This window comes from Cherax quadricarinatus, chromosome 23 (genome assembly GCF_038502225.1).
Source record: "Cherax quadricarinatus isolate ZL_2023a chromosome 23, ASM3850222v1, whole genome shotgun sequence".
NCBI classification, from domain to species: Eukaryota; Metazoa; Arthropoda; class Malacostraca; order Decapoda; family Parastacidae; genus Cherax; species Cherax quadricarinatus.
The window spans coordinates 16905529-16928049 of NC_091314.1; the positions used below are offsets into that span (position 1 = coordinate 16905529).

Consider the following 22521-nt stretch of genomic DNA (forward strand, 5'->3'; position numbering starts at 1 on the left):
CCGTCCCGTAGATCTACGGCTTTACGTTCAGGGTCCAAACCGTAGATCTACGCCATGAGCTCAGCTCACTCTGATAAACTGTGAGTGGTACATTTGGGCCTAGATATGAGAGAATGCATCTATGTGGTATGTGTGCACCACATAAAACACATCCTGCAGCACACTGTGTATAATGAGAGAAAAAAAATGAAATCATGATTTTTCGATTAAAACAGCAACTTTGCAGTGTTTTTTCATATGTTTTTTATAGTTGTATTTGCGATTTCTTGGTCTCATTTGATAGAATGGAAGACATATTACAGAAATAGAGATGATTTTGATTGGTTTTAGCATTGGAAATGGCTTGAAACTGAGCTCAAAGTAGCGGAAATGTTAAATTTTTGCCGATATTCAAGAGTAAACAAACGACCTCACACGTCTAATACACGTCAGCTGGTGGGTCTAATATACATTCACAAATATGGTGATGATATTTATACAATTATTACAGTATTGCATAACAGTAAATCTTCTATTTTTTGGTGTGAATAAAAATTCATTATGTGAATAAAAAATCAAAATGGAATTTATTTGTAAAGCCTCAAAACATAACTAATGAACAGAGGAAATGTTAGTTTAGTGCCAGGAATGCCTACATTGTTCATTCTGGACCCTATTTTGAAATTGGAATATTTTGAACTTTGTGTTAAATTGGCCAAATTAACAATTTCCGATCACTTTATTTTGTAGTTGAAACAGTTGACTTGGCGATTTCTTGTGCTCAATCGATAGAATAGAAGTAATACTAGTGAAATAGCTAAGAATTTGGTTGATTGGAATAACGTAATTGGCCTAAAATGGGAGTCAAAGTCGGCAAAATCGCCGATTCGTAAATATCGCTGACACATCAAAATTCGCGAGAGCATAATTTCGTCAATTTTCCACCAATTTTCGTACTTTTTGTTTTATTACCTTCACAAAAAGATTCTCTATGATTTCATAAGAAAAAATAACAAATTTTTTTTTTGAAAATTCTTGGACACTTGTGCGTGACTCCAGATTTGGGCCTTGGACCCTGAAAGGGTTAAGCCAGGTGTCAGTAAAAATAATGCAGGAGAAGGGTGTCTTTAGTGATTCAAGGAGTGCCAGGAGGTCATCATAGTGTTTGCTTAAGGACCTGATGTTGTAGTTAAGTACTGATAGGCTTTTAGCATTGTTTAGGATAGTGCTGGCTTGTGATGCTGTGTAATAAAGGCAGTTACTTTCCAATAGGTTTTGATTGGGTGTCAGATTATGGAGGTTTAGATCAGGGTCAACGTGATCAATCATCTTCTAGGTTTAAATTATGGTTATTTATATCCTGAGTTATGTGTTGAGTTCTAGTACTGATATCTGTAGTGGTGGGAAGCTTGGATAAGTATATAGCTAGAGTATTTTGGTCATATAGAGTATAGTCACTACTACACATAATGAAGTTGATGTTGTCTATGTGTTGTGCTGGAATGAACTAAAGTACAACTAGGTATAAACTAGTAATATAAAAATACAAATTTAAAATAGAACAAGACTCTCACTTGTAATTGCACTAAGGTCTAATATAATGACTTTTGTGGAGTCTATGTTTTGAGCTAGAATGAGCTATAGTACAACTAGATTTAATCTAATAATATAAAAATACAAATTAAAAATAGCACCAGTCTCTCACTAGTAATTGCAATATGGTCTAATATAATGAATTTAGTATTGACTATAGTACAACTGAGTTTAGTCTAATATAAAAAAGGCACAAGACTCTCAGTTGTAATTGCACTAAGGTGTTATATAAGTTGTTTACAAGAATTAGAGTATAACTAGATTTAAATTGACAAGATAAAATATACATGTTAAGGTAGCAAAAGAATAAAAAAAAAGTAGAAAAAAAAAAAAAAGATATATGAGGTAGTTGGTACTAGTTAGCAAAAGATAGTTAAGGGCCTTGAACAATAATATAATTGAAATATCCACTAATTGCACACACAATATAGTCACTAAGATATGAAAACAATCTTAGAGTAGGAATTATAATATAAACTTATAATATAAAAATACAAATTGAAATGGTACTTGCAATTGCACTAGGGTCTGGTATAGGTTGTTGACAAGATCAAGAGTATAACTAGATTTAAATTGACAAAATAAAATTCACAATTAAAGTACCAAAAGAATAATAGTAAAAAATAACAATGGTAATGTCTTGGTTATAATATGATAGTAAGATGGTAGACAGCTACACAGGTACAAAGGATAATATAAAGGTTGGAGTTGAATATACAAACTTGAAAATTTGGCAACAAAATGTTATGGGAAGTATAAAATAATGTTTAATGTAGAAAAGTAAAGTTGACTGGTAGTAAATATGGTGTTTAATAAAATTTTACCATGGCGTAATAGCGCACAAAATGCGTGCTAAAGGAATAACAAGAAAAGTCGGTCGATGGATCTATAATTTCCTCACTAACAGAACACAGAGAGTAGTCGTCAACAAAGTAAAGTCCGAGGCAGCTACGGTGAAAAGCTCTGTTCCACAAGGCACAGTACTCGCTCCCATCTTGTTCCTCATCCTCATATCCAACATAGACAAGGATGTCAGCACAGCACCGTGTCTTCCTTTGCAGATGACACCCGAATCTGCATGACAGTGTCTTCCATTGCAGACGCTGCAAGGCTCCAGGTGGACATCAACCAAATCTTTCAGTGGGCTGCAGAAAACAATATGAAGTTCAACGATGAGAAATTTCAATTACTCAGATATGGTAAGCACGAGGAAATTAAATCTTCATCAGAGTACAAAACAAATTCTGGCCACAAAATAGAGTGAAACACCAACGTCAAAGACCTGGGAGTGATCATGTCGGAGGATCTCACCTTCAAGGACCATAACATTGCATCAATCGCATCTGCTAGAAAAATGACAGGATGGATAATGAGAACCTTTAAAACTAGGGAGGCCAAGCCCATGATGACACTCTTCAGGTTACTTGTTCTATCTAGGCTGGAATATTGCTGCACACTAACAGCACCTTTCAAGGCAGGTGAAATTGCTGACCTAGAAAATGTACAGAGAACCTTCACGGCGCGCATAACGGAGATAAAACACCTCAATTACTGGGAGCGCTTGAGGTTCCTAAACCTGTATTCCCTGGAATGCAGGCGGGAGAGATACATGATTATATACACTTGGAAAATCCTAGAGGGACTAGTACCGAACTTGCACACGAAAATCACTCACTACGAAAGCAAAAGACTTGGCAGATGATGCAACATCCCCCCAATGAAAAGCAGGGGTGTCACTAGCACATTAAGAGACCATACAATAAGTGTCAGGGGCCCGAGACTGTTCAACTGCCTCCCAGCATACATAAGGGGGATTACCAACAGACCCCTGGCAGTCTTCAAGCTGGCACTGGACAAGCACCTAAAGTCGGTTCCTGACCAGCCGGGCTGTGGCTCGTACGTTGGTTTGCGTGCAGCCAGCAGCAACAGCCTGGTTGATCAGGCTCTGATCCACCAGGAGGCCTGGTCGCAGACCGGGCCGCGGGGGCGTTGACCCCCGGAACTCTCTCCAGGAAAACTCCAGGTAAACACTGACCACACAGACCGATTCTCTCACATGTGGGCCAACCAGCTTTCTCTTGCTTGATTTGAAGCCGCTAGAGTTATTGAGTATGTAAGACGTATATATATACGGCCGAAACGGTCAAAGGGTTAAGCGATTAAGCTATAGAAAAAGGATGAAATGAAATCAACTCCTAACAGCATAAGCCACTGTGCCCAGCATCTCTTCTCCATCTCCAAGGTAAATGCTGTAGTACTACATAATTTATTTATATTATTATTATTATTATTGTTTTCCTTATGAAACTACATAGTGATCTAATGCAGTTTGCCTCTCAGACACTCCATTTTCTGTTATAATAAGAGCATGGGAAGGTATGTAATCAACAAAAACAGAGGCCACTACCACAAGCCACATATGAAATGACATATTTCATTCATTCTAGTGCATATATCATGTTTCTATGTTATTAATATTGTTTATTATGTCATATTAGATGAACTGTGATTGATAAATAAGCCGTAGAGTTGATATTAGGGAAATATTGAAGAATTTTGTCGTTCCTGCAATTTAATTCCATTTCAGTAATTTAAATGAGGAAAATTGACGAATGAGCAAATCGAGATGCCAGCAAGGTCATGGAATGGATTAAGCTCGTAAGTAGAGGTTCCGGTGTATATATATCTTAATAGTTCTTGTTCTTGTTGCTTTTCCTTTCATATCTGTGGGGAAATGTAATAAGAATCTTTCCTCTGTAAGCCATGTGTGTTGTAAAAATCAACTAAAATGCCAGGAACAGTGTGCTAGTAACCCCTTTTCCTGTATAGCCTACTAAAAATAAAAAGAAGAAAACCATCAAAGTGGATGTTTGAATGTGCGTGGATGTTGTGCGAATGATAAGAGGTGATTGTGGATGTTATGAATGAGAAGAAGCTGGATGTCCTGGCTTTAAGTGAAACAAAGCTGAAGGGGTTGGGAGAGTTTCAGTGGGAAGAAATAAATGGGATTAGGTCAGGGGTTTGAAATAGAGCTAAAGGAGTAGTAGCAATAATGTTGAAGGATAGGTTATGGTATGAAAAGAGGGAATATAAATGTATAAATTCAAGGATTATGTGGAGTAAAATAAAGGTTGGATGTGAAAAGTGGGTTATAGTAAGTGTTCATGCACCTGGAGAAGAGAGAAATATATAGGAGAGAGAGAGATTTTGGGAAATGTTAAGTGAGTACATGGGGAGTTTTAAAGCAAGTGAGAAGTACTTGTGGTTGAGGATCTCAATGCTAAAGTGGGTAAAAATGTTGTGGATGGAGTAGTAGGTAAATTTTGGGTGCCAGGGGTAAATGAAAATGGGGAGCCTTTAGTTGAACTATGTGTAGGAGAGGTTTGGTAATAAGTAATACATATTTTATGAAAAAGAGAATAAATAAGTATACAGTGTATGATATAGCACATAATGAAAGTAATTTGTTAGATTGTGTATTGGTGGATAAAAGGTTGATGGGTAGGCTTCAAGATGTACATGTTTATAGAGGGGCAACGGATATATCGGATCATTATTTAGTTGTAACTACAGTTTGAGTAAGAGATAGATGGGACAAACGGAAAATGGCAACAACAAGTAATAGAGAGGTGAAAGTGTATAAACTAAGTAAGAGAGGAGGAAGTTCGGGTTAGATATAAGCAGCTATTGGCAGAAAGGTGGGCTAGTGCAAGTATGAGTACTGGGAAGGGTTGAAGAGGGTTGGAATAGTTTTAAAAATGCAGTATTAGAATGTGGGGCAGAAGTTTGTTGTTATAGGAGGGTGGGTGCAGGAGGAAAGAGGAGTGATTGGTGGAATGATGAAGTAAAGGGTGTGATAAAAGAGAAAAAGGTAGCTTATGAGAGGTTTTTACAAAGCAGAAGTGTTATAAGAAGAGCAGAGTATATGGAGAGTAAAAGAAAGGTGAAAAGAGTGGTAAGAGAATACAAAAGGAGAGCAGATGATAGAGTGGGAGAGGCACTGTCAAGAAATTTTGATGAAAATAAGAAAAAATTTTGGAGATAAACAAGTTAAGAAAGCCTAGGGAATGAATGGATTTGCCAGTTAAAAACAGAGTAGGGGAGTTAGTAGATGGGGAGCTGGTGGTACTGGGCAGATGGCAGGAATATTTTGAGGACCTTTTAAGTGTCGACGAAGAAAGGGAGGCGGTAATTTCCTGCACTGGCCAGGGAGGTATACCATCTTTTAGGAGTGAAGAAGAGCAGGATGTGAGTGTGGGGGAGGTGTGTGAGGCATTACGTAGAATGAAAGGGGGTAAAGCAGTTGAACTGATGGGATCATGACAGAAATGTTAAAAGTAGGGGGTGATATAGTGTTGGAGTGGTTGGTATTTTTGTTTAACCCTTAAACGGTTCAAACAGATCAAAGTTCAAATTCGTAGTTCTACAAAAGTAGATCTACCTTTTTTTACATATTTTCAAATATAAAAAAAAAAATGGAGATAAAAGTTTTTTTTACACGTTTTCAAATGTAAAACAAAAAAGAAGATCTACATTTTTTTACACACTTTCAGATGTTGAAAAAAGTATATATACGTTTGGAAAGTTTAAGGGTTAATAAATGTATGAAAGAAGGGACAGTATCTAGGGATTGGCAGAGAGCATGTATAGTTCCTTTATATAAAGGGAAGGGGGACAAAAGAGATTGTAAAAGTTTCTTCTTTCAATGTACCAGCCGTATCCCACCGAGGCGGGGTGGCCCAAAAAGAAAAACGAAAGTTTCTCTCTTCAAATTTGGTAATATATACAGAAGGGGTTACTAGACCCTTGCTTCCGGCATTTTAGTTGCCTCTTATGACATGCATGGCTTACGGAGGAAGAATTCTGTTCCACTTCCCCATGGAGATAAGAGGAAAGAGACAAGAACAAGAACTAGAAAGAAAATAGAAGAAAACCCAGAGGGGTATGTGTATATATGCTTGTTCATGTATGTGTAATGTGACCAAGTGTAAGTAGAAGCAGCAAGACGTACCTGAAATCTTGCATATTTATGAGACAGACAAAAGACACCAGCAATCCTACCATCATGTAAAACAATTACAGGCTTTCATTTTACACTCGCTTGGCAGGACAGTAGTATCTCCCTGGGCGGTTGCTGTCTACCAACCTACTACCTAAAATTGTAAAAATTATAGGGGAATAAGTTTACTGAGTATACCAGGAAAAGTGTACGGTAGGGTTATTATTACGAAAGAATTAGAGTTAAGACAAAGAGTAGGATTGCAGATAAGCAAGGAGGCTCTAGAGTGGATAGGGGATGTGTAGATCAAGTGTTTACATTGAAGCATATATGTGAACAGTATTTAGATAAAGGTAGGGAAGTTTTCAATGTATTTATGGATTTAGAAAAGGCATGTAATAGAGTGGATAGGGGGGCAATGTGACAGATGTTGCAAGTAGTATTTAGAATAGGTAGTAAGTTACTAAATGCTGTAAAGAGTTTTTATGAGGATAGTGAGGCTCAGGTTAGGGTACATAGGAGAGAGGGAGATTACTTCCTGGTAAAAGTAGGTCTTAGACAGGGATGTTTAATGTCACCATGGTTATTTAATATATTTATAGCTGGGGTTGTAAAAGAAGTAAATGCTAGGGTATTGGGAAGAGGGGTGGGATTAAATTATGAGAAATCAAGTACAAAATGGGAATTGATAGTTACTTTTTGTTGATGATTCTATGCTTATGGGAGGTTCTAAAGAAAAGTTGGAAAGGTTAGTGGACGTGTTTGGGAGGGTGTGTAAAAGTAGAAAGCTGGAAGTGAACATAGATAAGAGTAAGGTGATTAGCGTATCAAATGATTTAGATAAAGACAAATTGGTTATCACATTAGAGAGAGGGAGTATGGAAGAAGTGAATGTTTTCAGATATTTGGGAGTTGACTTGTCAGTGAATGGGTTAATGAAAGGTGAGGTTAACCATAGAATTGATGAAGGAATATTGGTGAGTGGTGCTTTGAGGTATCTGTGGAAATAAAAAAAGTTATCTATGAAGGCAAAGAAGGGAATGTATTAAAGTATAGTGGTACGAACACTCTTATATGGTTGTGAAGCTTGGGTTGTAAATGCTGCAATGAGGAGGTGGATGGAGGCAGTGGAGATGTCCTGTCTACGGGCAACGTGTGGTGTAAATATTATGCAGAGAATTATGAGTGTGGAAATTAAGAGAAGGTGTGGAGTTACTATAAGTATTTGAGGGCTGAAGAGGGGTTGTTGAGGTGGTTTGGACATTCATAGAGAATGGATCAAAGTAGAAAGACTTGGAGAGCTTATAAATCTATAGGGGAAGGAAGGAGGGGTAGGGGTCATTGTCGAAAAGGCTGGAGGGACGGGGTAAAGGAAGTCTTTTGGGTGAGGGGCTTGGACTTCCAGCAAGCGTGTGTGCGCATGGTAGATATGAGTGAATTGAGACGAATAATTTTGGGACCTGATGAACTGTTGGAATGTGAGGAGGGTAATATTTAGTGAAGGGATTTAGGGAAACCAGTTAGTCAGACTTGAGTCCTGGAAATGGGAAGTACATTGGAACCTCTACTTGCGAGCTTATCCACATGCGAGTTTTCACAAATACGAGCAGTCGATGGGTCGATTTTTTGCTTCCATACTTGTGGCATGCAAAGAGTACATAACCTTTATTCGGCGCATGTACACACCCTCATTGAAAGGCTATCTCCCCCAACCAGCGAACCAGGTGCTAAGGGTTGGTGATGGGGCCCCATTGTTCAATCACTACCCAAGTTCCAGCCAATAAGAAGATGGCTTTGGCAATCGCAGAGGTATTGTGGGTACCACACACCTGTCTGCCCTTGTCATTCCCATTTTCGAGTTGCTTGAAGCACGGTCTGCTCTCTAGTGGCTTCTATTCTGCCTTGCTTACCGTGGAGTGCACTAATACCTATTGTTGTACATAGTGTATATAGTGTACATAATTCTGTTCTTAATTGGTGAAGTTTTTCTGCTGTGTTTATTTTGCTCCCTTTACACCCAGGATAACAGGCCTTTGGAGTCCTGGGTTGTAATAGGCGAGCAAAATTTCCATAAGCGAGCAGACCTCAAGGCAGGTTCCTTGATGCTGGTGAGGGACTCTTGCTCTTGATATAGGGAATTGTATCTCATTTGTTTCTTGGACTATCTTATTGAAACTTGGGCAATGTATGATGGAAAGATGTTTCTTAACTTATACCAAAAATAAAAGAAATCGGAGCATAAATAATGGAGTTCATTCTCAGCAATTAGCCACCCCTTAGCGGTATTTTCGTATGGTTTTTATGGTTGTATTCTCATTTTTTTGGTCTGATTTGATAGAATGGAAGATATATTACAGAAATAGATATGATTTTGATTGCTTTCACAACGAAAAGCACCTTGAAATTTGGCTATGTTCAAGAGTAAACAAGTGACATCACTGTCCATTCCAGTATGCAGTCGTGAATGGGTTGACATTATTTATACAATTATTGCAATAAGGCATAACAGTAAATCTTATATTTCTTGTGTAAATATAAATTTCAAAATATTTACATTGTAATAATAATAATATGTATAATAATACGTATGATAATAATAGTAGTGTAATATAGTACAATAATAATAATAATATACGTATAATACTAGTAATACATATATAATAATACGTAATGTACTACATAATAATAATTATAATAGACAGCTTCAAAAGGCCGTCACTAAATGGCAATGTTTACCACAACAAAGAGGGAGCGGTTGTGGCCACCTCCACCTGTTACATAATGACATATTTTATTCATTCTAGAGTATATATCAAGTTTCTATGTTATTTATATTGTTTATTATTTCATATTAGATGAACTGTGATAGATAAATAAGCCGTAGAGTTGATGATAGCGAAATATTCAAAGAGTATTTTGTCCTGTCTCCAGACAAACCCTCGTCGGCCGCCACCGCCACATGTATAATGGCATATTTTATTCATTCTGGAGTATATATCAGGTTTCTATGTTATTTATATTGTTTGTTGTGTCATATTAGATGAACTGTAATAGATAAATAAGCAGTAGAAATGATGATAGCGAAAATTCAAGGATTATTTTGTCCTGTCTCCAGACAAACTCGTCAGCCGCCACCGTCACATATATAATGACATTTTATTCTTTCTAGAGTATATATCAGGTTTCTGTGTTATTTATATTGTTTGTTATGTCATACTAGATGAACTGTGATAGATAAATAAGCCATATAGATGATATTAGCGAAATTATTCAAGAAGTATTTTGTCCGGTCTCCAGACGAACTCTCGTCCACTGCCGACACTGCCCATACCACTACGTGAATTACATATTTTATTAATTTTATTAATTTTTTTTTATGTCATATAAGATGAAGCGAGGTAGATAAATAGCCATAGAGTTGATAGTAGCGAAATTATTGAAGTACAGAATTCCACTGGAATGGATTAATTGCATTTCATTTAATTTAAATGAGGAAAATTGACTCTGCAAATGAGCAAATCCAGTTGCGAGCAAGGTCATGGAGCAGATTAAACTTGCAAGTAGAGGTTCCACTGTACAATGCCTGCACTTTACAGGAGGGGTTTGGGATACTGACAGTTTGGAGGGACTTCTGAACTGTCGTATCTGAGCACCTCTGCATAGACAGTGATTATGTACGAGTGAGGTGAAAGTGTTGAATGATGATGACATTATTTTCTTTTTGGGGATTTTCTTTCTTTTTGGGGATTTTCTTTCTTTTTGGGGATTTTCTTTCTTTTTGGGGATTTTCTTTCTTTTTATGGATTTTCTTTCTTTTTGGGGATTTTCGTTCTTTTTGGGTCACCTTGCCTCGGTGGGAGACGGCCAACTTGTTGAAAAAAAATATATGTATGATGCACATGTACATGCATGTGTAGGGTGAATTAAGTGTAAGTATAAGTAGCAAGATATACCTTTTATCCCATGTGTTAATGAGACAGAAAGACACCGGCAATCCTATCATCATCAAATGAGACAGAAAGACACCGGCAGTCCTATCATCATCAAAACAATTACATTTCACACTCATTTGGCAGGATGGTAGTACAGCGTGGCCATCTCTAATCTTGTTTCATCAGTAATCCAGCACTAATTTTGGCTAGAGTAATTTCAAATTTCTGGGGTCACTGCACCAACCTGCCTCTACTGTTTGGTGGCACTACCTGCTGCATAAGTCATTCCAATTTGTTTTTCTCCATTTATTGTTATAACTTACTCACTTTTTGCCCTAGCCATGGTTCCAACAAATAAAGGAAATGCTTCTCATTGTGTAAAGCGTAAACACTGTACATTGTCCATAAAAGCTAAGGTGGCTTTGAAGCCACTGTTGCCCTGTAGTATGACGCTATGAGTTCAGCTCACTCAGATAAGCTGTGACCAGTAAATTTGGGCATACATATTAGATAATAAGTCTGTGTGGTAAGTGTGCACTATATAAAAAAAATCCTACAGCACACAGTGCACGAGAAAAATCTGTGACCGTGTTTTTAATGTAAAACAGCGACTTTGTGGTGTATTTTCATATGGTTTTTATGGTTGTATTCTCAGTTTTCTGGTTTCTTTTGATAGAATGGAAGATATATTACAGAAACAGAGATGATTTTGATTGGTTTCAGGAAGGAAAGTTTCTTGAAATTGAGCTCAAAGTACCAGAAATGTTTGATTTTTGCCGATGTTTAAGAGTAAACATATGACATCACCATCCAGTACGTGTCCAACTGGCCGATCTAATATGTCGTCATAAATGGGTTGACATTATACAGTTATTACAATACTGCAGTAGTGTGCATAACAGTAAATCTTCTATTTTTTGTGTGAATAAAAATTCAAAATGGAACACAAGCATAATATAAGAGGGCCTGGAGATGTGACTAATGTACAGAGAAAATGCTAGTTTAGTACCAGGAATGTCTGCATTGTTTATTCTGGACCCTATTTTGAAATTGGCATCTCTTGAAATTTGTGTAAAATTGGCCAAAATACAGATTTCTGACCACTTTATTGATAGTTAAAATAGGTAAATGGGCGGTTTCTTGTACGTACTCAGTCGGCAGAAAGAAGGAATGCTAGTGAAATAGCTATGAGTTTGGTCAACTGGAGCAATGGAATGGGCCAAAAATGGGGTGTAAATTGGGTGAAATTGCCAATGTGTAAATATCGCCATTGGGTTAAGTGTATTTTAAGCTAACCACACTGTAATCTGGCAAAGTCACTGATCTGGCACCCTACATGTCCCAATGATGCCAGATTAGTAATGGTCAACCTGTACCTCCCTGGGTGGTTGCTGTCAACCAACCTACTACCTAAGCATTTTGAATTCAAAATAGTAAATTTTTAATTTCAATCTGTTTATTCATCTTAATACAACACTTCAGGCTTTGTACACAAATGACCTGCATATAGGAGAAAGTAGCAACATTTTGGTCTGGCTTGGATCATTTACATAGTCACAGCATAACTGTAAATGGTTCAAGTCGGACCAAAACATCATTGAAAGCACCTCTCTCTTATGTGTGTGTTATTTGTGTATTGTTCCAGTCACGGTATTATGCCTTTTTGTTCTTCACTCTTTGTCCGAGTATGGTGAAAGGTATATTTTTCTACTTTTGCAGCTTACATGGCTCCTGAAATTTTCCAGTCAAGTGAAGGCCATGGTCGAGCAGCAGATGTTTGGTCTGTGGGGTGTGTTGTTATAGAGATGTCAACTGGCAAGGTGAGAGTTACTATCACCCAAGTTCTGGATTTTGACAATTATATAAAACCCATTCTAATGAAAGTAATAAATTTGTGTAATAATATTTTTATTAATGTATTTTTATACTGTTCATGGATTAGTACTGCAGTCTAATGCCACATCAAGATAGATATGTTAAAAGCAGATGGTGATATAATTTTGGAGTGGTTGGTGCTTTTATTCAATAAAGGTATGAAACAGGGAAAGGTACCTAGGGATAGGCAAAGATTGTGCATAGTTCCTTTGTATAAAAGCAAAGGGTACAAAAGAGTGTAAGAATTATAGGGGAATAAGCCTGTTGAATATCCCTGGTAAGGTGTATGGTAGCTATTATTGAAAGAATTAAGAGTAAGAAGGAGAGCAGGATTGCAGATGAACAAGGAGGCTTTAGGAAGGGTAGGGGATATATAGACCATATGAAGCATATAAGTGAACAGTATTTAGATGAGGGTAAGGAAGTTTTTGTTGTATTTATGGATTTGAAAAAGGTATATGAAAGAGTGGATAGGGTTGTAATGTGGCAAATGTTGGAAGTGCATGAGGATAATGAGGCTCAGGTTAGGGCATGTAGAAGAGGGAGATTATTTTCCAGTAAAAGTAGGCCTTAGACAGGAATATATGATGTCAGCATGGTTGTTTAATATATTTATATAAGGGTTTGTAAGAGAAGTGAATGCTAGTGCTGGGGAGAGTTTTGGAATTGGAATATAAAAAGATCCAATACAAAGTGGAAGTTGTCATGGTTGCTTTTTGCCAATGACACAGTGCTCTTGGGAGATTCTGAAGAGAAGCTGCAAAGGTTGGTAGATGAATTTGTGAGGGTATACAAAAGAAGGAAATTAAAAGTGAGCATAGGAAAGAGAAAGGTGATGAGGGTAACAAAAAGTTTAGGTATTAACCCTTTAACTGTTACGGTCGTATATATACGTCTTACGCGCCACTGTTTCAGACATTTAAACGCGTAAATTCTAGCGGCTTCAAATCAAGCAGGAGAAAGCTGGTAGGCCCACATGTGAGAGAATGGGTCTGTGTGGTCAGTGTGCACCACATAAAAAAAATCCTGCAGCACGCAGTGCATAATGAGAAATAAAAAACTGACCTTTTTTTTTTGGATTAAAACCCCTACTTTGAGGTGTATTTTCGTATAGTATTTATCGTTGTATTCTCGTTTTCATGGTCTCACGTGATAAAATGGAAAACATATTACAGAAATAGAGATGATTTTGATTACTTTCTTGATGAAAACGACCTTGAAATTGAGCTCAAAGTAGCGGAAATGTTTGATTTTTACCAATGTTCAAGAGTAAGCAAATCACACCACACGTCCAATACACGTCAACTGGGGAGTCTGATATTCTTTCACTAGTGCACTGATATTATTTATACCATTTTTATAATAATGCAGTAGTCTGGATAACAGTAAATTTTGTATTTTTTTGCACAAAATTGGCCAAATTGCCAATTTCTGACCACTTTATTGGGTAGTTCAAATTGGTAAATGGGTGGTTTCTTGTACTCAACTGATAGAAAAAATGGAGTTCTAATGAAATAGCTATGAGTCTGGTCAACTGGAGCAATGGAACTGGTCAAAAACAAGGCTCAAAGTCGGCAAAATTGTTGATGCATATGTATTGCCGAGACTGCTAACTTCACGGGAGCGTAATTCCATGAGTTTTCGACCAAAGTTCGTACTTTTGGTGTCATTACCATCGGTAAAAGATTCTCTGTCATTTCATAAGATTTTTTTTTTTTTTTTTTTCCAGAAAATTTTGCGACATAAAATGACAGTTTCAGAAAAGGGCTTGCGACAGTCAAAGGGTTAAAAGACTGGATATCAGATTGGAGAGAGGAAGTGAATATCAGCAGATGTGTTCATGAAAGATGAGGTGAACCATAGAATTCATGAGGGGAAATATTCAAGTGGTGCATTGAGGCATCAGTAGAGACAAAGACATGAGACAATGACACGATTGCAAACAAACCATACCCCCGATGCGACGGGCTGGAGTGTTGAGACTCTATGACCGCGGGTTCAATCCCGGCCGGGGGTATGGTTTGTTTGCAATCGTGTCATTACGATTTCTTGAGTCATGTTGACGGCAGTGAAGGGACTTGAGCTAGAGTTCGTCACAGCCACACTAGCTGGAGATTCGTCTGTAAAAACTTGCATTTGTGGTCACAGTGGTGCCTGTGCTAACCTTCCTATGGTGTAGAAATATACCTAGTTGGATGAATCTTATTGTGGCTAGCTGGTCTAGTGGCTAACGCGACGGGCTGGAGTTTTGAGACTCTATGACCGCGGGTTCAATCCCGGCTGGGGGTACGGTTTATACGCTCTGGTAGTGTGCCATATGCTATTCCAAGGTGAAGGAGCACATCTCGGAGTACATCCCGTGGCTGTACAACAGGAACTGACAGTGAAAATGACGATGATACTGTTGCAATTGGGATGGAAAATGTGCATGGTGGTGGTAGTGGTGGTGCCGGCCGTGAGGCACCAGCAGTGGCCCATGCTGCCACCCACGCTGCCTCCCACGCCGCTGCCTCAGCTGATCTACAACAAAGGCCACCATCCCCCACCCACCCACCACACCAGCCTCCACAACCTCCACAACCACAACCTCCACAACCACAACCACCTGTCATTGTCCAGTACCCACCAGCAGACCGCACCTGGGATTGGCAGGAAGCTGTCAATTTTGTTCCAAATCCCCACCAGTTTGATGACAGCCAAAGTGGAATACGGTCATGTTGTACACTGGAAAACAATGCCTGTGAACTGGAATGTTTCGAGTTATTCTTTGACCAATCCTTGATGGAAAGTATTGTCATGGAATGCAACACATCCTATGAGTACACCATGGCAAGCACAATACTTTCACCAAAATCACGTCTACACCAGTGGAAGGAGACAACTGTGGCTGAGATGAATCTTTTCTTTGCCACAATAATGCTTATGCCACATGTGTATAAGCACAAAGTGAAATCATACTGGTCAACAGACCGCCTGATTGCAACCCTAGGTTTCAGTGATATAATGCCAGTGAATCGATTTGTGCTACTGTTACGTATGCTTCACTTCTCAGACAAAACCAGGCCTGACAGAAACGACAGGTTATATAAGATTAGGCATGTGTTTGTGTATCTGAAAGAGAAATTCTATATGTATTTTTATCCCTTCAGGAAGCTTGTAATTGGCGAGTCTTTGATTCTGTTCAAAGGAAGACTCTCTTTCAAGCAGTACATACCAAGCAAGAGGAAACGCTTTGGTATAAAGTTGTTTGTGCTTTGTGATTGTTACAGTGGTCTGGTATTGGATATTATTGTGTACACTGGAAGTTATACATTGCAAAATACCAGGAAGTTATTGGGCATCTCGGGTGATGTGGTTAGAATAATGATAGAACCATACCTTGGTAAGGGGCATATATACAGAGAACTGGTACACAAGCCCCACACTCAGTGATTTTTTGCGAGTGAACATGACAGATGTGTGTGGCACAGTGTGTGCAAATCAGAAACATATGCCCAGGTTTGACGCTGGCACTCGTAGAGGTGAGGTGCAGGCGTTTGCTGCCAGTGACATCATGGCATTTCAGTGGCATGACAAACGAGATGTCACACTGTTGTCATCAGTTCACCCTAATGAAATGGCAGACACTGGCAGGCAGCATAGAGATAGCAATGAACCCATTCTAAAACCTGCAGCTGTGATGGACTACACCCTCAATACGCGTTCAGTGGACAAATGTAACATGCAGATTGGGTTTGCTGATTGTGTTTGCAAGAGTTATAAGTGGTACATAAAACTCTTTTTCCATCTTCTGGACATTTCCATGCTGAATGCTTATAATATGTATAAGATGAGAACCAGAAATAAACCACCATACGGTGAATTCTGTTTGTCTGTCATCAGACCAATAGTATTCAAGTACCAAGGAACAACACCTGCAATAGACCGCCCACCAAATTTTCAACAACTTCCTTCTCGTCTGAAGCATGGTGATCACTTCCTGGTAAAACTGTCTGCTACTGCTTTCAAGAAAAAGGCTCAGAAGAGGTGTTACGTCTGTGCACATACAAAAAAACGCCCACAACAGCGCAGAGACACTCGTTTTATGTGTGAGAAGTGTAAAACACCACTGTGCATGACACCATGTTTCAAGGACTTCCACAAGCTGCAGAACTTCTAGAAACATTCCCTGTGACTGTATATGTGTATATAAAATATAGAAAAATAGCAATAAACAACATTTCATATCATTTGTTTGTGTAAATATTTTCTGTAAACAAAACAATGACAACACTGTTTATACCGTTATTGTGTAATATTGAAAAAGAAATAACTTACAAAATACTGATCATATTGGTCTCACAGGCCATAAAAGTTACTTGGAAAAATAAAAATTTAAAAATAATAGAAAATAGTACATAAAACACTAAATAAAAAAATACCGGGTGACGGCAGTTGGCGATGTTACCACATGATGCGCATTTTTGGTAAACTTCACGCCTCCATATCTCGGTAAATATTGATGGTAAAAAAATTTTGTTTAGCCTATAATGTTTAGAAAAAAAAAAAATTTTTTCATAAGAAATTTTTTTTTTTTTTTTTTTTTTTTTTTTTTTTTTGAAATTTGGCCGACCCTGAGAACAAGTCTCTGACAGGGCCTGTCGACCCTGAAAGGGTTAAACAGTCCAAACGTATATATACATTCACTCGCGCAGCGCCCCGAATATTTTGAAAAAAAAAATCTTTTTTTTTATAGAAAAAAAGAATGCATTTTTTGACGTGTTTTAGAATAAAAAAAAATTAGGGTCAGTACTTACTGAAATATGAGGCCGAGAAGTTGGCACTGGATGCTCATGTGACAGCAGCATCGAGTCCTGCCGCTTGCAGAAGTGTTGCCGATATACCTTTTTACTATTTTTCATATTATTTTATGTAATTTTTATGTTCTGATAATTACAATTTGTAGTAGTTCTTGTCATTTTATAACCAATCTTTGTTCTGACACTAGTATTAGGTACTGAAATTTTACTCCAATTGTCACAGACACACTGGCAGGTGGACATTTACACCTGCTTTAGCGTTTACTATTGTCTTGGAATATATACAAAGTATTTATATGTCCCAGCAATGTTTTGGATATGTGGAAGTATATAATAACAATGAAGAAGAGGAGGAGGAGGAAGAGGAGGAGGAGGAGGAAGAGGAGAAGGAGGAATAGGAAGAGGAGGAGGAGGAGAAGGAGAAGAATAATATGTAATAATAATAATAGGTAATAATAAGTTCCCTTGAAGCATGAAAAACAAAGTCCACCCCTGACAGTGACATGATAAGATGAGATAACATCTGATATGAGCTGACATTTGATGAGCATACAGGAGGGTGGGGGAGGGTGCAGCTGATAAGAAAAGATTAGAGGTGATATTTAATGAGCATTGCCTGCACTTTGTTTTTGCTGGTACACAAACATGTCTGTCTATTTGTCTGTCTGTCAAGCTCCCTGTCTATCTGTCTATCCATCTAGCTCTCTGTCTCAGAGTCACAAGACTGCATCGTCATCACGTTTACTCGCATCTTCAAGCAGAGTATAGCACTTTGTCTGGATTTTTTGGGTTATCCTAGGTAACTTACACTATGTATACTTGTATTTATGTGTACCTGTGAGACAGAGATAGACAGACAGACAGATACAGAGACAGACAAAGACAGACACAGATAGACAGAGGTAGACAGATAGACAGAGGAAGAAAGAGATAGACAGAGGAAGACAGAGATAGAAATAGAGATAGACAGGGATACAGAGATAGACTGACTGAGATAAACCCTAAACTTGGGGTTAACATCACTTTCCTCTTAAAAGAGGAGTGTTAATATGACATTACATCAATGAATCCTTGGTGTTTGCTGCACTGTTTGCTCTAGCTGGCGCTCAATTTAACTGGTGCTCCCACAAGGTACTAAGTGGTCCCAGATTTTTTTTAATACTGCACACACTGAGTGTTAGGACCCATTCTATGCTGACAAGGCATCTCAGGCCAATCATGCCAAATTTGAAGGCAGGAAAAATAAAATGTATATATACATTTGGGGAGCTACGCGTAAGAATGTATATATACGTTTGGACCTTTTAAGGGTTAAAGTATTATCCAGAGGGTTGAAGAAGGGTTGTTGATGTGGTTCAGATTTTTAGAGAGGATAGAAGAAAATAGAATAACTTGATAGCAGCAGTAGTAATATTTACAGATAGTAGCAGCAGTAGTAATATTTACAGATAGCAGCAGCAGTAGTAATATTTACAGATAGCAGCATCGGTAGTGATATTTACAGATAGCAGCACCAGCAGGAGGAGGGCTTGTAAACCTAGTGGAGGGAAAGTGGGGTAGATTTTTTTTTTTTTTTTTACACTGCACATTCACCATGCAGACTCATTCACTTATATCTAGGCCAAAACTTAACCTTTTCAGGGTCGAAAGGCCCTCTCCCAAACTTGTTCTCAGGGTCGAAAAATATTCGGAAAAAAAAAAATGATTTTTCTTATGAAATGATAGAGTTTTTTGTGAGTATTATAGGCCAAAAAAAATTTTTGCGATCAATACTTATGGAGATATGGAAGCGTGAAGTTGACAGAAATTGAACCGTATACGCAACATCGCCGACTGCCGGTCACCCGGTAATAGTTTATTTTGTTTTTTCTACTTTTTTCTTTTATTTTTTAATATTTTATTTTTTCAACTAACTTTTATGACCTCTGAGACCAATATAAAGACTATTTGGTATATCACTCATTGTATACTACACAATGACAGCACAAACTTTGCTGTCATTATATTGTTTACAAAACATGTTTACATAAACCAACAATAAAAAATGTTGTTTATTACTATTTTTCTATTATATATATACTCATATAGAGTCACTGGACAAGTTCTTATAACTACAAGAGGTTCTGAAAGTTTGTAGTTGTGTGGGGGTGGACTTGTAAATATGCTGAGTCACCGGTGTGTCTTGTGTCACAAAGATGCATCATACCACCACTCAATAACACTCACTGCCTTCCACAACACATCCCTTCCTCCCGACACACCTACCTTCCTCTTTCCTTTCTTCCTTCCTACCTTCCCTCCTTCCTTCCTCATCTCTTCATGCCTACCTACCTTCCCTTCTTCCTTCCTTCCTTCCTTCTTTCTTTCTTTCTTTCTTTCTTTCTTTCTTTCTTTCTTTCTTTCTTTCTTTCTTTCTTTCTTTCTTTCTTTCTTTCTTTCTTTCTTTCTTTCTTTCTTTCTTTCTTTCTTTCTTCAAGTAACTTTTATGGCCTGTGAGACTAATATAAGGTATATTGTATGTATATTCACTCGTTGTATGCTACACAATAACAGCACAAACATTGTCATTATATTGTTTACAAAACATGTTTACACAAATCAACAATAAAAAAATGTTTATTACTATTTTTCTATCACATATGTACACATATAAAGTCACTGGACACTTCCCAGAACTGCTACAGCTTCTGTAAAGCTCGTCACAATGACAAATACCACCATCACTCACCACTCTCACTGCCTGTCTACTTCCTCTTCACCCCACCAACCCACATGGAAATAAGTCAGTCTGAATTTTTTGGGTTATCCTAGGTTGATGGTCTCCTTCCTCCCTTCCTTCCCTCCCTCCTTCCTCTCATCTCTTCCTTTCTTCTTCTCATCTCTTCCTCCCTTTCTTCCTACCTTCCTCCTTCCTTCCTTCCTTCAGGTTTCCTGGGCATTGCTTTCGGTCACAAACTCCTCATAACCATGAAATTCATCTTCACTGACACTTCCATCTGTGTTTGAACTGTCACTTGGGAACAAAAGAGCCCCAATTAGCCAAGGAGTGAGGAGTTTCTTAGCACTAGACATGGTGAACAAGGTGTAATAAAATGGCTTTCCCTCAATGCACCACTGGGTCCCCGATTTTTTTGTACCGCGCACACTAACCATGGAGACCCATTCTCTCACATCTAGGACTACCAGCCTTTTCCTGCTTGATTTAAGGACACTAGAATTTATGCATAATAGTATGTCAATAACCCTGGCACGTAAGACGTAGTAGTACATAAGAAACCCTGAAAGGGTTAATGCTCACAGCTTATCTGAGTGATCTGAGCTCGTGAAATGCATGGGGACCCTGGCCTCAGTGACATAGTTCAATGTGACGGCCACTGAAAAGGTTAATGTTAAACTCTGTGTGCACTAGTTTCTTATGATATTACATGTGTTTTAACTAATTACATAATTTTATTGGAAATTTTAAAATATATATGATTATAAGCAACCTATGTACTGTATGTATAATGTGTTTTAATATTTTTTATCCCTGTATATATTTGAAATATTATATAATACCTTCATACAGAGACCCTGGCCAGAATATGACAGCAGCGTGCAGATAATGTTCCGGGTAGGTATGGGAGAGTCTCCAACTCTTCCCAAACAACTCTCAGAAGAGGGTCATGAGTTCTTAGCTAGATGCTTTGTTCATGATGCAAAATCTCGGGCAACAGTTGCTCAGCTACTGGACCACACATTTGTAAAGGTTATTATAATTTCTCCTTTTAATGTAAACTGGGCTTTTTTTTATTTTATGAAGGAATGCATACGAAGAAACTTGGAAACACCAGAAACATTTTAACAGAAAATTTTTTTGTTATTATGAAAATGTTAACGTAGAAAGATGTTCCTTAAAGCATACTTCTGCTGTAGAAAGTATTTTGACCTAGATCTGACCATAATCTCCTGCTTATTTTCACCAGAATTATACAAGTTCTTCCTTTGGCAGCATTTAATCATCTGCTAAATTTCATCAAAATCAGTTTGCTTGTTTTTGCAGCAGTTCATTTAAAGATGTAGACCTTGCTTTTTGGCTTCTTGTAAAATAAAATTGGTCTCTCTTCCATTGCTCAACGTACTTACCAAGTTTCTTAAAAACTGACTTTTGTAAAATATTTTGTTATTGTAGGTCAAAAGTATATGGCATTTATGTCTTCTCTGACAGTTTCTTCAGGCTATTCATTGTTATTTCATATTAACTATTGATGATAAACTTGGATTAGAAATAAAAATCCTATAAACAATTAGTCTCATGCTTAAATATAATTGTACACTTGAAACATAATATAATATTCCGTCGGAATTTTTATTATTTAAGTATACTTTGCTTTCCCAGGTTGACACTGGAGAGGACTGTACATCACTTCCTCTGTTCTCCCACACACCATTTGTGCCTTACATGAAACTTCTGTCCAATACCTGATTCACTTTGGATTTTTAATAATACTTGAAATATTGAGATGATATTCATGTCTCAAGAAAAAGGCTTTAGGTAGCTAACGATAAGTGTGTATACAGTTTACTCTTATTATTCCTGAAATATGAATATTTATATATAGTATATGAAAGCATTTTATTGTTTTCTCTGAGGGTTTAGCTCCTCACAGTATTACCAGATATTGTACCATTCATATATATTTATAGATACTGTACAGTCAATCACTCATTATCTGGCTTTGAAGGGAGAGAGGGTGTGCAAAGTTTCTAAAAAAAAATACCAGATGATGTATTAGACTAATATTTTTTATGAATCAACCCCTTGATGCCTACGAGGGGCTCTTCATCATAATCCTTTTTACCATTAAGTATCTGTTTTAAGTGTTCTATATGTAAGAGTAAGGGGATAGAAAGGGAGATATTGAGAATACATGGGTAGGGCAATGACTTACAAACATGGACTGTTTTAAACTTGATTAAATCTCAGTCTTAAACTGGTTTATACTGACATTCACAAGAAAAATTATTAGAAACAGAACAGTTATGCGCAGGAAATCCAATGAACATATCTGGGACAAAATGTCAGTGTCTTGGTCATTTAGAGAGGATAGAGTAAAATAGGATGACTATGAGAGCCTGGCCCAGACCATGAGGCCTGGTCTCAGACTGGGTCACAGGGACGTTGACCCCCGAAACCCTCTCCAGGTAAACTCCAGGTAATGTAAGTCTGGGGTGGTGGGAAGGAGGAGTAAGGAGTCATTCCTGGAAGGATTGGCAGGAAGGAGTAAAGGAGGATTTGAATTCTAGGGGCTTAAATATCCAGCAGGCTTGTATGTGTTAAATAGGATCGAAGGTAAGTGGTTTT

At 37.8% G+C, this 22521-nt stretch overlaps 1 protein-coding gene across 1 annotated transcript in view; it reads left to right on the top strand.

Moving 5' to 3' along the window:
* Positions 1-21869, top strand: part of LOC128685732 (mitogen-activated protein kinase kinase kinase 4) — a 45302-nt gene extending 23433 nt beyond the window's left edge. Inside the window, exons 5-7 of the mRNA XM_053772311.2 lie at positions 12223-12323; positions 20746-20925; positions 21556-21869. Coding sequence (XP_053628286.1) covers positions 12223-12323; positions 20746-20925; positions 21556-21642 — 368 coding nt within the window. The 3' untranslated portion in view covers positions 21643-21869. The remainder of the gene's footprint in view (positions 1-12222; positions 12324-20745; positions 20926-21555) is intronic.
* The last annotated feature ends 652 nt before the right edge of the window (positions 21870-22521 follow it).